At 37.7% G+C, this 14,968-nt stretch overlaps 1 protein-coding gene across 11 annotated transcripts in view; it reads right to left on the reverse strand.

Annotated features, from left to right (window-relative positions):
- Window positions 1-14,968, reverse strand: part of DMD (dystrophin) — a 1,295,019-nt gene that overhangs the window by 795,609 nt on the left and 484,442 nt on the right. For all 11 annotated transcript variants that reach the window (XM_078390471.1, XM_078390476.1, XM_078390472.1 and 8 more), the window contains 2 exons: window positions 10,637-10,828; window positions 9,921-10,102 (listed from right to left, as the gene is read on the reverse strand). In XM_078390471.1, the coding sequence (XP_078246597.1) occupies window positions 9,921-10,102; window positions 10,637-10,828 (374 nt within the window). The remainder of the gene's footprint in view (window positions 1-9,920; window positions 10,103-10,636; window positions 10,829-14,968) is intronic.

Raw genomic sequence — 14,968 nt, forward strand, 5'->3', positions numbered from 1 at the left:
GCTCAAGAGTGGAACACAAAACATCCACATTTTGAGAGAAAGTTGAAGGAATGATATAGATGCTTTTTGCAAAGCAAAGCAAAAACAAAGTTTGGTGCGTATGTTCTGCCCCATAGTGCATAAAGCACTCCCTGGGTGGTTTAAAATTTAATAATCCAAGCTACACCTCCTAGCAAACTAGGTACTCAATTTACCAACCTTAAAAGTATGGAAAGTCGGAAGGCTGTGTCAACCTCAAGTCATCTACCTGAGCCTGTTAGGATCGAACACAACAACTTTAAAATCATTTTCAGTGGTGTGCAATGTGGATCTTTCTTTAGTGAACTTATGTTCACTGGGAATTTACCTGAAACTTTGGGAGGGAAGGGAAATGGCTTAAATTGGGGCATCTGATTATCTTTGTGTTTTGGACTGAAAAAATTATGTTTCATACACACACTCTATTCCATATGTGCTGAGTTTCTGCCATATACCAAGATGAATGGAGCAGCAAATTTTTTCATTTTTTTCTGTCAGCTTCCTCCTTAATACCAGAATTTATGTATCAGCATGTTGCGTTTCAAACACTAGCAGCACCCAGACTCAAAAACAACATCAAAGATCACATTCAGGCAGTACCATGCTTCAGTAAAGAAAAGGAAGGGGTTTTTTATGCAGATGCAAAGAGGAAATACCTCCATCCTCCGAATCTGTAAAATCCAAGATTTGGAATATGAAGTCAAAGCCATCTCCCTCCATACACATCTGCAATCAGTTGCAGTTCACTCATGAGTGTGACTGATCATCTGGATGTATAAGACCCTTTCAAGTACCCCCCTAGCATAAGTTTAATCACAGCACTTGATGATCATCCATATTTTTCAAGCAACAAATATCCACAGAACTTGTTGAAAAACACTCCTGACAGCTGCTTTGTGTTTGGGTGAGAAGTGGCTATTTTAAATCTGGGTAGCTTGGAGTTCTTGATTTTTAAATGGAGATAAAAGTTTTCTATTTAAAGATACATTGCTTGAAAATTCTTTGTCCAAACCTCCGCAAATCTGGCAAACTGCAAGAGCAGACTGTCTGCAGGAACTGTGCTAAATTTGGTGCAATAGTCCAAACCTATTTTAGAAGTTATACATTTTAGCTTGGGCTGCCTTTATTTTTAAAATTGCCTTGTAGAATGTTGATTTGCTCTGCAGCACAGTGTCATCACTGCATTCTTGTGCAACTATAATGTACTGTTGAACAATCAATATTGTTGTCCACTATCCAGTAGCTACTGACACAATCTTTGTTTGGATCCTAGAAAGCCAAGTGTCCTCCTTTCTTGTCACTTAGAAAGACATTACTGGTAATTTAATTGCTATTTTTTCTTGACAACTATTGTGGTTCCATTCTATTTTTATCTTAAATTGAAAAGACAGTTAAAAATTAAATGTTTCCACCAGAGCCTTAAATGAAATATTGTGGATGGTTGAGATTTTAGATACTACAACAAGATTCTACATGCATGTGACATGTGTCATTGACATGTTGTCAGACATAATAAATTATTGAATTAATTTTAAGGTAAACAATTTCATTTATCCTTTGTGGTAGTTAACAAGGTGGTGGGTATGATTTGTGATTTCTGGAGGGAAATGGCAAGGAAAAATAAGAGAGAAGAACTTACAAATAGGTAGCCATCTCTCAGCAGTTGCTTTCTTGCAACTGACATTTATTTTCCATTGCTAATTATTCCTGTCACCACCTCCTTGATACAATCAGGGCTTTGCCTGGCAGCAACTCACTGGCTGCTGCTATTTTCACTCCACTTCCCAAGCATTCATGGAATGATGCTTCATTATGACATACCATCATTTCAGGGCCACGTGAAGAGAAGTAAATCATGGTTGGCAGTTGGCACAGGCAAGTAGCATCACCTCTGTTGCAAAGGCAGGGCAGTGCCAGAACAACCCACCACAGGGAGAAGGTATAATGGAAGTTGCCTCCATTGAAGCCGCTGTCAGAAATTATGTTCTTTATGTTCATTGGGAGAATCTATTTGTTGTTATTAAACATAATGGCTGAAATTCTGTTGCACAATTTATATCTGTGGAATGCTGATGACATCACTAAGAGGGGGCAATTTTCACTAACTAAAAATTTCCTACTTCTGTTATGTGGCTTTTCTGACTGCTATGCACTCTTTTTCATCGTCTGGAAGCCATGGGATGGAAGGAGGAAATCTTTAATTACTGGAAATCACCAATGCCAGATGGTGTTACTGATGGGGAGATGAAAGATTTTTTCAGTAATTAAAGATTTCTTCCTTCTGTCCTGCAGCTCCTATAATGATGATAGAATAACACAGGAGTAAAAAAAATGTTAGACAGAAATAGTAGACACTGATGGGTCTACCGAAAATAGACCCATCAGTGATATCATCACTCGTTGTCCCGATCACATTAGTTTCTCATTTCCCTCCCAAGTTCTTTCTTATGACCATTTGAACAATGGACAGATGAATCACAGCTTTTTTTCCCAGCCTTGAACAATACACAGCTGATAATGTTTTATACAGCGATACGTACACTTCTAGCCTTAGCAGTTCTAATATATAATTCTATTGCATATCATATATGTCAAACTACAGTGAAATGTTGCTGTTTCTTTTTTAATCAGTGTCAGCGTCTCAAACTAGAAGCACATGAAATTGTATGACACTGGGTTTTACTTGCTCTATAAGAAAAGATATGGAATACTTTACAACATGGTGTATCATTGTTACTTGGGACAGGGAACATGACGGTTGAGAGTTGATTTTATTTCTGAAACTAATTTTATTATGGTTAGTGTTTCATCTGAAGCATCTATCTACCATTTTAATATAGCTATTTAGTTGTTAGTTTTTCAGACATATTAATATTTTGGGACATAATTTTCAGGACACTGCTTCAATCTTTGCTTGTGGTTTGTTTTTCATAACACCCAGTACACAATACATTTCCTGTAAGCTTTTCTGTTCTTAAAAATAAAATATTAAATTTGTCCTAAAGATACAGGTTGTTACACGGAAACATTTTTAAACCTGTATGCATTATGTCATTGTCAATGATGCAATGAGTCAGATGCACACATTACACTGGCATGTACTGAAGCAGCAGATTAATAAACTTCAACTCGTTGACTGGGAGGTGAGCAATTTTATCACTTAATGTGGAGGACTCCATATATCCTGAGAAAAATCTTAAGGGATGAAGAGGAGCACAGCAACAAATCTTCCAATGTATCCCAAGCGCGGCTTCTGTTGGTGTCTCTGTGTTTGTTTGTTTGTTTGTTTTGCCCTGTGTATCTGTACATTCACAATAGAGCAGTGAGCTACACTGGTTCTGAAATTCGCTGATGATGCTGAATCAGGATAATGGAGCCACCTTGGATCCAGCTGATAAAAATCCCAGCTCCTCCCCACCAACTACCATTTGTCTTTTGAGAGGCTTTCCTTTCCTTGTAGTCCTAATCAGATAGTAATACACAATCCTAGCCCTCTCCAGCTATCAGCTGTAGGGCATTTGTTTATTTCCTTTAGATTATCTTGGCTCTGGTGTTTTACTGTACAGAGGAGCAAATATTGTATAGAGGAGATACAGTAATTGGTTCCATTGTCATTACAACGGTATGGCAATGGAACCAATTACAGTGTTGCCTTGCTTGATGATGATAATCCGTTCCAGCAAAATCAGTGTACAATGAAATCGTCGTCAAGCAAAAGTAAAAAACCCATTAGAATGCATTAAAAACCAGTTAACGCGTGCTAATGGGCAAAATACCTCATCATTCAGTGAAGATCCTCCATAGGGCGGCCATTTTCTGGTGCCTGTTAAGTGAGGAATCCGTCCTAAACACAGTGGGGAACCAGTTTGCATAGCGAGTGGCCACTGGAGGCATTCAAGACAAAATTGGACAACCATTTGTCAGATCTGCTTTTATTTGGATTCCCGCATTGAGCGATGGTTTGACCTCAATGCTTTTTTGGGTCCCTTCCAATTCAATTATTCTATGATACTATGAAACAGAAAATATTAAACAAAACATTCATCCCTTTCTTACAATTGCAATTAATAAGCATGTTTCAGTGACATGTCCTTACGGAAAGAAGGCTGGAACTCTGCAGGCTTTACATACTCAGTGACAACACTTTCTCTCAGCGTCACTTTACATTCTGTTCCAGCAAGTTGAAAGGTAGTGGAAGAATATATGCTGTAGAATGAACATCACAGTAAAACTATATACAGTCCCCTTCTATGACCAATCATCCTGACAGCACAGGGAGGCAATGTCTCCAGCTCAAGCCTGGTCATTCTTGACAGATTTTGTGCTTTGGAGGGCCCATCTGGTACTGCTTTCACATTTATTACTTTAATGAACTTTGCAATGCTTGTCTTTACAAATTCTTCCAGACATATTAAGTGATCTTATTTTTAGAGGACATTATTTCTATATCAAAGCAATTAGTTTATCTGAGGAGAAGAACATAATACATGATTACACTGTCTTCCAATATTTAGTTCTTTCAAAGTAAAAATCGATTACTCTGATCCCACACAAAATGTTATTCAAAAGAACTGCAGTGCGCCAGGGTAAGCAAGCAAGCGGATGAAAGAATGAACAAATGAATCGATATATGAATGAAAGAAATTTTAAAAATCCTAGTTCTGTATATATGTTGATTTATATTCTGAATAAACCAAGAAAGAGAGCATGAGATGATATGGCATTATATCCTAGGCTCAGTGATTTAGATATCTGGCTGTAGAGTCAGAGTCTGGTAGTTTGATACCCCATTGTGCCTCCAACAAGAAGAGCTAGCCTGTGTGGCCTTGGGCAAGCTGCACAGTCGCAGGGTGCCCTTAGAAGAAGGGAATGGCATGCCTGAGTATTCTCTGCCTGAAAAGGGTCACCCTAAGGTATAACTGACCTGACAGCACACGATTATTACTAAAAACCCATCAAAGAAAAAAAATTAGAAAAAAAGAGTCTCAGAGAAAACACGCGCACACGCGCACACACGCCAACTAAAGAACCATACAATTAAATGCCTATTTGAAAAGAAGTGTCTTCAAGTGCCAGCAGAATTCAGATCAGGCAGAAAATAAACTAGCCCCACATGGTTTGGTGGTGGTGGTGGTGGTGGTGGTGGTGATGATGATGATGATGATGATGATGTTAATGATAATGATGATGTTAATGATAATGATGATAATGATAATGATGGTGACGATGACGACGACGACGATGATAATAATAATAATAATAATAATAATAATAATAATAATAATAATAATAATAATAATAATAATAATAATAATAATAATAATAATAATAATAATAATAATAATAATAATAATAATAATAATAATAATAATAATAATGGCATGTTGCCACATAAAAAGTCTTCCCCTATTATGTCACCAATTCCACCAGAAGAAGCAAGGGTGTGTGAAAAGGATAGGCAAGTTCACATGAGAACAGCAAATCTTTATTAGGAAAAGACTGAAAATTATGAGTGTCATCATCACAATGCCTTTATAGAAATCTACATGGTAGCTCCATTTGCAATGAGGTATAGCCATCTCTGTGTCACATTTTCAAAACGAAGGAAGGAAAGAAGGAAATTTCTATTCTAAAATATCCTTTCATCAGTTAGAAATCTTCTTTTTTTTAGCTTTTATTGGATAAACTATCTTTTTTCCAACATGATTTATAGTTATGTTGTATGTGTGTTTAGGACATTTTAGAATGAAAACATTGTGAATAAGGCGGAGTCATAGGCAGCCATGCATTTTATTTCCACTTTCTTTTGTGCTCTCTTCTCTTGACTTGCATCTTAGACTCAAGCAGTAAAATTGATTGCTAGCAGTAAAATCAAGAGAGGTGTAGTCAAGTACTGTTTAACATCATCTATCAGAGCTTTTATAGGCATACACACACACAAAATTCACTTATATAAGGTAGCAAACAATTAATTAACTGGATCTACACATTTCATTACAGTATGTCTCGTGAATGTGTAGATCACATTCATGAGACATTCTGTGGCTCCTCACTATTTGGTTAAAAAATGCCACCACATTCTCCAGTATAACCGACTCTCCCGTTGACAGAGTATATCTCAGAGTGTCACAATCTGAACAGCCCCTCTTCTTTAACAAAAAATGGGTTTAAATGTTTTCTGGCGAGATCCGTATAATAATAATGTGAGAGACTTACTCCACTCCACTGAGCTCTCAGGAGCAGCACCTCTCACTGTATGGAATCCCACTTAATCCCCCATACAGTACTTTGGTTCTCGGCCTTTTGGCTAAAATCAAGTGTAGAAACGTCATGTATCAATTCATGCAGTTAGCTGCACATGAAGTGGTGATGTCCTGTGGTTTAGTTGGCTTTAAATTGGGGATCAGACAAACTCAAGGAAGGTAAATTTTTCAAAAGCTACAGCCAAATGAAACCTCCACTGTCAAGAGCAGTATGCCACTGACTATCAGTTGCTGGGTCACAACTGTGTGGAAAGGCTGTTGCCCTTATGCCCTGTATATAATTATCTGGTTGGGACCCAAATGTTAGAAAAAATCTATATAGTGGCGCAGTGGTTAAACTGCTGTACTGCAGCCAAAACTGTGCTTACAACCTGTGGTTCAATCCCAGGTAGCGGCTCAAGGTTGACTCAGCCTTCTATCTTTCCGAGGTCGGTAAAATGAGTACCCAGCTCGCTGGGGGGGGGGCAATGTGTAGCCTGCGTAATTAACTTGTAAACCGCCCAGAGAGTGCTTGAAGCACTATATAAGCAGCACACTTTGCTGTATATAATTATCTGGTTGGGACCAAAATGTCAGAAAAAATCTGGTCTGACCTAGCACAGCTCTCCTTAGGTTTTTACTGCCAAAGTAAAAGAAGTTTCAACCCATTTAATGCTGCGAAGCTGCCAAAGTATTTAATTCAACTGATCTCTTGACACGTTTGTTTCCAACAATACCATTATGGCCATTCAGTTTGTAAGTTGGCTGCAGTTTTCATCAGTGCCTGCAATTATACAATAGCTTCAACACAAGATATTTTATTAAAAACACTAGGATAAGTACAGCTTTTGCTTAAAAATATAATAAAGGTAGTATTTCCCTAACAAAAGGTACAGAAAAATCAGGAAATTGTACCTTTGGAAGTAGAGTAGAAAGTGGCACACCCACCACAAATGATATAATCAACCTTAATTGTACTCAAATTGAACTGATTTTAAAATGGTAGCAGCAAAATATTTGACTAATTTTCACTGCTCCCATGAGAGCTGTATTAATCTAGCTCCATCCTGAAGGATAATTATATGCCACAAATCTTATAATAGTTTAAAAGTATTTAATGGCAGTGTTATCATTCCATTCTTTTAGATTGTTTTCTACACATTTTCCTGCAAAGTGCTGTTCTAAAGTGGACAAATTCTTATTGAACAAGATGCAGGATTAATTATTGCTCCTGGTGCCTGAATTTAAACACGTTTCCTTATGTCATAAAATGTGCCATTTTCATAAAATTATGGCTACAGTCACCCCTCTCCTGATTTTCATGCCATTACATAGTAAGACTCTGAAAAGAGTGAACAGAAGTATGAAAAGGAGTTCAAGAATTCACTGGATATTTTCGAAACAGTTATTGCAGACAAGGGGCAGACTTCTGTTGCAGGCATTTGCTGTCCACTGTGCAGTTGGAGACTGAGAACACTAAGGCTTCTGCTTGTGTAAAAATGTATTCACACAAGCTCCTCAGATGACGAACAATCTGTGCAACGGACCCTCGCACAACCATAATGATGAAATGGGATTCTGCTCATGAAGCAGACAACTAGAAATTGTAGGCCCCTTACATGTCCCTTTAGTCAAATAAAGAAAGACACAGTTATTCTCCAGCCTTTTCTCTATACTTATTTAATTTAAGCATCAGGAAAGTCAATGCAAAATGCATAAAGCTTTCCAAAACCCAGTCTATTTCTTTCCCCCATCCCCTTGTTTCTTCTTCATACCAGAACAAACTATTCCTAGTTTTAATTAACTGTCAATTTTAATTTTTTTTGTATTCTGCCTTGGGTCTCCAGGCTAAAAATCGCAATCAATCAATCAATCAATCAATCAATCAATCAATCAATCAGTCAGTCAGTCAGTCAGTCAGTCAGTCAGTCAGCCAGTCAGTCAGTCAGTCAATAAAATGTATACATTGGACAAAGTATGAGTATGATGAAGAAAGAAAGAACCATAGTTCAAAATACTTCCATTTAACCTTGCTTAATAAACACTTTCTTTTTCTAGGTTGCTACATCTTGTCCATGTTTAAAAGGGGGTCTAAAGGGACGTGGTGGCGCTGTGGGCTAAACTGCAGAAGCCTGTGCTGCAGGGTCAGAAGACCAAGCACTCGTAAGATCGAATCCACGCGACGGAGTGAGCGCCCGTTGCTTGTCCCAGCTCCCGCCAACCTAGCGGTTCGAAAGCATGCAAATGCAAGTAGATAAATAGGTACCATCTCGGTGGGAAGGTAAACAGCGTTCCGTGTCTAAATCACACTGGCCATGTGACCACAGAAAGATTGTCTTCGGACAAACGCTGGCTCTATAGCTTGAAGAGCGGGATGAGCGCTGCCCCCTAGAGTCGGACACGACTGGACAAAAATTGTCAAGGGGAACCTTTACCTTTACCTTTTAAAGCTCAGTAGCAGAAGATACGTTTTGCATATAGAAGGTCCCTGGTTGAACTCCTGGCATTTTCAGGTCTAACTGGAAAAGACTTTTCTCCCACTGCCAGTCAGTATAGCAAGCACACTAAGTTGATGGTCTAGTTGTCAGATTTAGCATATGATAGCCTTATTCATACAGTATCTTCTTGCTCTGTTATTTTATTTATTTATTTATTTATTTATTTATTTATTTATTTATTTATTTATTTATTTAGTTTAGTTTAGTTTAGTTTAGTTTAGTTTAGTTTAGTTTAGTTTAGTTTAGTTTAGTTTAGTTTAGTTTAGTTTATTTATATGCCACCCATACTACCCAAAGGTCTCTGGGCGGCTCACAACATTTAAAATACAATAAAAATTCATAACAATTAAAATACAATTAAAATATATACTCTAAAAACTGCCATCAGGACCCACAGCTAATATTATTTCAGTTAAAAGCCTTCTGGAATTCTTCAGAAGAAGAATTCTTCTTTTACCTTTTGATGTGAAATCATCTACAAATGACTGCTTTGGATAATTATTTCCTTCTAGACATGAAGATTTACATCATGGTGAGATATGATCTAAAAGGTTGTGTTATGCGTGGAAAATAAGTGTGCAGAGTTCTTAAGCATAGCTCCTTTGATTATTTCATTAAAACAAGACCTTTCCCCATTTCAGTCCCTTGCAAAACCAGTATCCACCTCTGACTGAACTTTTCACATATACATTGTTTTGGCTTGAATATGTGCTAGATAAGAAGACACTATATTCCACATTGGCCTTAGAATACAAAGTATTTGTACTTTGAGTGTCAGAATGCTAACTATGAAATCATCATACTGTTTTGTTGCATTCATCAAACAGTTAGGATTTGAAATATGCACTTTCCTCCTCTATCAAAAATGTAGGCAAAAATCTAGATAAAGAGTTATAGTCTAGGAAACAGTACTGTTGCATGCACTGTGAAGAAAATTTTCACTTTCACTGTGAAGTTTTGTTAAGTAAAATTAACATTAAGTTAAATATTTTCAGGGCAATGTTCTCATCTACCTGTTCATTTTTATTCTCTTTTTCCCCCAAAGAAACAATTCTGACACTCATGAAATGGCAGATGAAAGGAGAGAGATGCACTAAATACCACACTGAAACAATCTTTCCACCAGCTGCAAAACTGCTTGCCCAAATACATATTTACTCACTTGTTCTGTTTTTCCATACTTGTGACCCTGAGATTTTCCCATCGTGAATTAAGCAGATTCATTTGTTCTTGTATTTCGTTTTCTTCATCTTCAGAAAGCTTCCCCAATGACAGAAGTTGGCTGCCTACTTGCAAAACATCACCAACACGTCCTTGGTGAGCGGTCAATTCCATCATAAAGCCCTGAACAAAATAATTTTAGGAAATATTACCATCTAAGATTGAAGAGCTCTTTAAAACTTACTGTTTTTGCTTAAACCTCTAGGCCTATATCCTATTACTGGTCCCAACTAAGAGAGCAGACCTGTTCAATCAACATTTATATAAATTCATTTAAGCCAGGGGGTCTATTCCAGTTGGGAGCAGCCACTGAATACTGGACCTAAACTGAATAAAGTATGTTGGAATGAATCATTTGGCAAGAGGGACTAAAACATAATGGCTGAAATCCAGCAGTACATTGCAATTAGAGTAAGCCAAATGGATCAATGGAATTTACAAAGGAGTTCACTCACTAGATCCTCACTGATTCAACAGGCCTACTACTCTTACTGCAACTTATTGCTGGATTTCAGCCAATGTTTTATACAGAAGGTCCTAAACCCCACTCATATCTCATGTTTCTGACCTTTATTCACTATATAGATAGAAGAACGTCAACAAGCAGATGGTGAACTGATTGTGTTGATTTTCACCATCTGTGCAATTCACACATACCTCATGGGTGTGAAATTGTTCTTTAACTTCCTCTACATCAGTGGATATATCTCCTTGTGCTTGCAGTGAATCTTCAGCAGAGAGAAGCCACGAGAGTACTTCTTCTAATGCAGTTTGGTAACTTTCAAGATCTACTTCAGTATCCATAGGTGAAGTGGCAAATAATCGCTGTTCTTGACCTTCCAAAGGCTGCTAAAATAAACAAAAATAGGCACTTGGTGCATGTCCCAACTAGGTGCTGAAACAGGCCTTCTATATTAGTAAACAGAATGCAGTTGTGTTAATTCTATAGAATAGTTTCCCTCTGGCATCAAAAACCTTCTGAATAAATGGGTCTTGTGCAGCACAGTGTTCTTTGAAAAAAATCACACAAAAGGGAGGGGAACAATGCACTGAAAAACGTGGTATCAATTGTAAATCCTGCTTCATGCAGATTTCTGTTAGAAATTCAATCAAAAATTAAAAGTCTCTACAATATCTAGCATGTAATTATCTTGTCCAAGCAATTACACTATATGTGCATGCAGAAACAAAGCTACATGAATGCAACAGAAAATACTTTAAATTAATATTTATTTATTTGCAATTGTAAACTAAAATAACTCAGATACATATTTAAAATGCAACTAAAAGGTTTAGCAAACTGTGCCCATCACTATTTCAGGAGAAATACAGAGCAAATGAGTTGAATTTGAAGCCATGGCAAACTTTGATATTAGAACAATATACTGAGTTCATCCCTTAAACCCAAGACTCAGTCAATCCATCCTTTCTTTTTTGAGGTCCTCATACATGTGAAACACCCAAGGGACTTCTCAGATGGGTTTTGCACTTCTGTAGGATACACAAAGAGAAATTAAAGCTGGAGGGGGCAGATTCCTTCCCATGTTTGTGATGGAAGCATGTGTGTGTGTGATATCGTCTATGTCTATGATTGTTTAATTGCTTCCAGTTTAAAACCCTCATAGTGCTATAGGGATGTGGCCTCCAGTAAGACCTACAGCTGGAATCAGTCACTAGCCCTGCCAAAGCTATCAACCTCTATGCTCCAGCCTCATGCACAGGTGACAACGCCTACGTTTGTTTTCCTCACATTTCACTGTTCCATAAAAAACAACAAGTTAGCAAAATTAACTAGATGAAACAAATCAGTATTGCCACAGAGAAGAGGGGTAGAATGGATAACAGATATGGACAGATAACAGACAATGCGATAGGCAGGATGATTGATCGTCATAGGCTTGCTCAGGTATGCTTTCAGCTTCCTCTCTTTTTTTTACTGGCTTTCCATTTCTCTGATGTGGAGATAGCTGCACATATATCAGCATCCCACCTCTTGCTCTGAAAAGGGAGATGCATAATTTCTCCCTTTGCCACCTCCTTGGAGATGCTGCACAAGACTGTGATAAAACAGTGTACCTTTGCTTACATCAATTACAGAATGTGGGGGGGGGGGACCCTCCAGAACAAGGAAACAATATAGACTAAGATCAAATGGATAGTTATGATCCATCAGGTAAAAGAAGACTTTGATGGGCAGTTACTATGAAGCTAATCAGTTCAGGGTGACCAAAATACCTCCAAATTACTTACTCCTCATTTTAATTTTTCTGTGCTGAGAAAAGAAAAAGGCATGAGAATGTATGTAGGGGATTAATCTGCCCATCCCATAGAGAACTGCAACTGATCAGTCAGCCTCACATATAGTGGTCTTAATCCAAAAGAGTTCACATGTTCTGCTTAGAAAAACAATTAGAAAGTAGATTTAATTAGGCAGGGAAGAAGGAGCAAAGCAGAATTGGCAAGAAAGCAGCACACAAGATCAGACTATCTTCACAACTTTGAAGAACAGGAAAAGGCAGGCTGCAAAGGTAACACTGTTTTTATGGAGCTGTCTATATTTTAAATGAGTACTGCAAACACAAACTTTACAAAAAGGTTTATATATGTATACCAAAACAACAACCACTGTGATATAATAAAGCAGGATGATATAATATATACATCCCAAGTTCTTTTCTCCAGCACCAGAGCAGGAGTTGCATGAAGAAATAAAGAAGAATTCATATGACTCTTCTAAGTCAATAAGAACAAAGTCCCAGATATATTTATCGACTGAGATAAGATGCTCACAACATAAAGGAACTGGCTCCAAATAGAAAGTCTCTAAACTTCTAAACCAAGCTGGCAAGCCTCTAACTCTTTCTAATTCAATTCCTGAATCACAGCCCCTTCCTAAAATTTCCTCACCCATTGGCCTGAACCAAATAGTCCATAGGGGTTACACCAACAGTGTGTTTAAACATCAAAGTTCAAATGTTCCACGCCTGCTTAGAATACGTTGGGTTAATAAGATAAATGAGAATTGGGGAAGTGAACTTGTTGCTTTTAAATTTTAAATTAAATTAAATAATGGTCAAAATTCTCTTGCATATTCATGCTGGCATAAAATTGACACTGAAGCTTTTGGAGGCAAACAATAGATGGGATTTTTCTTTTTTTGTTCAGCAAGATGTTATTGCCATTACCTATGTTAAATTCAACAGGGATTCAAAATTAACTTCATTGCTAAAAATGTATTTCCTCTTACTTAACTGAATCATATTTGCAGTTCACTATCATATCAACATTATTAAGTCTTTTCTGCATCACCTCTGAAAATACTCTATTTGCAAAACAGTTCAAATTAATCTTCCAAGCTGGGTGCTGAAATATTTGGGGGACAAGAAAACAGCTGTGTGAATTTCTGAAAAACACATTCAGTTTTTTTCAATCACCCAGATAAGTACACAATTGCTAATAACATAATTATACATATCCTCTTCTCAAAATGGAAAAAAAATTCGAGGGAGAAGGAATGAAATTCTCCTAAATTTCACTTATTCCCAAATGTTTATAGGGTCAAGCCTGCAAGATCAAAAGGAATGATGATAGAAAGATATTTGTTCTACAGGGGGATTTCAGAAGCCATTTCATGGGAATGGGATGTTTGCGTTCTTCCTGAATTCAACGGGGGAATTCATAAGTAACTCAAAGATCTCTCTTGGAGATTGTATCTCCCCCAAATGGGCTGTGCACATAAATAATGGGCTGGCAAATTCTGAGTCATTTGTCTCAGACAAAACTTTCCCATGCATATCAAAGCCAGGCACAGAGGTGGAACATCTGTTACTTTCTCCTGATCCTTTCCCCTCCTCTGGGAGACAAACTATTTGGAAGGAAAAGGGGAGCCAGTCTGCCTGTAATCTTCAATTATCAAACTCTACTGCCCTTTGGCAGAGGGATTAGATGGGATCGACTGCCAGAGGAGACTGCAGCAGGGGGAACTCAGCAGATATCAGTGCTGCTTCTCAGATCCTTCTTCAGTGCAGTAAGATGAGTTCCAACTTAAAATACAAACAGTTGAAGTTCCAACTTCTTACTAATGGTTAATGTGTGGTTTAAGTATAAATAAAACAGAGTTACCCTCTCATTATGCTGAAAACCTATCTCAGTTTCAGAACATTTCCCAATCAGGCATAAGGTTTTCCTGTAATTTCATGAAGACGGGAGTAACTTCTTTCCACTCATTTCATAAGCTGAAGCCATTCCACTAATTAGCTCTGTACCAAGGAGCGAGCTCAGTCCGACCTTGAAGCTTCTCACAAAGGCTATAGTCACACATTGTGGCCACGTGGCCTATGCCCTGTGAAAGTAGTTCATATGTTTTTTTAACCATTCCACTTTTTTTGTGAATTAGATACAGTACAGTGGACCCTTGACTTACAGACGGCTCGACTTACAGACTTTTCAAGTTACAGACTTCTCTGGCTGCAAAATTTAGGTTCGACTTGCAGCCAGAGAATCGACCTACAGACCAGAAAAAACAAAAAAACAAAACAAAAATGGAACAAAAATGGCCGGTTACAGATTAATCGGTTTTCAATGCCTTGTAGGTCAATGGAGACTCAACCTACAGAACTTTTCAGCCTACAGCCACCGTTTCAATACGGATTAATTCCATAAGTAGAGGGTCCACTGTACATTTGTCCACTGTACATTGCTGTGTCAGCAAACCACCCTTGCTGGCTACATACTGATATAGGCCATTTCTTCCTATTTCCATGCTTCATTATCCTGTATGAAGAACCTACAGTGCACTGCAGTAGTGGTCAAAAGACAGTAGGGGGACTGATGCTCCATATCTGACAGAAGTATTTTTCTTCTCAAGAGGTTTGACCTCTCTAATATTACAGGAGAATTATCAGTCAAATTGGAAGGAAGTTCTATTAGCCAAGCTTAAATCTTATGGATTTTCGGAGGGCAATATAATATATTTGGGATATGATGCTG

Source organism: Pogona vitticeps, chromosome 3 (assembly GCF_051106095.1).
Source record: "Pogona vitticeps strain Pit_001003342236 chromosome 3, PviZW2.1, whole genome shotgun sequence".
NCBI lineage: Eukaryota > Metazoa > Chordata > Lepidosauria > Squamata > Agamidae > Pogona > Pogona vitticeps.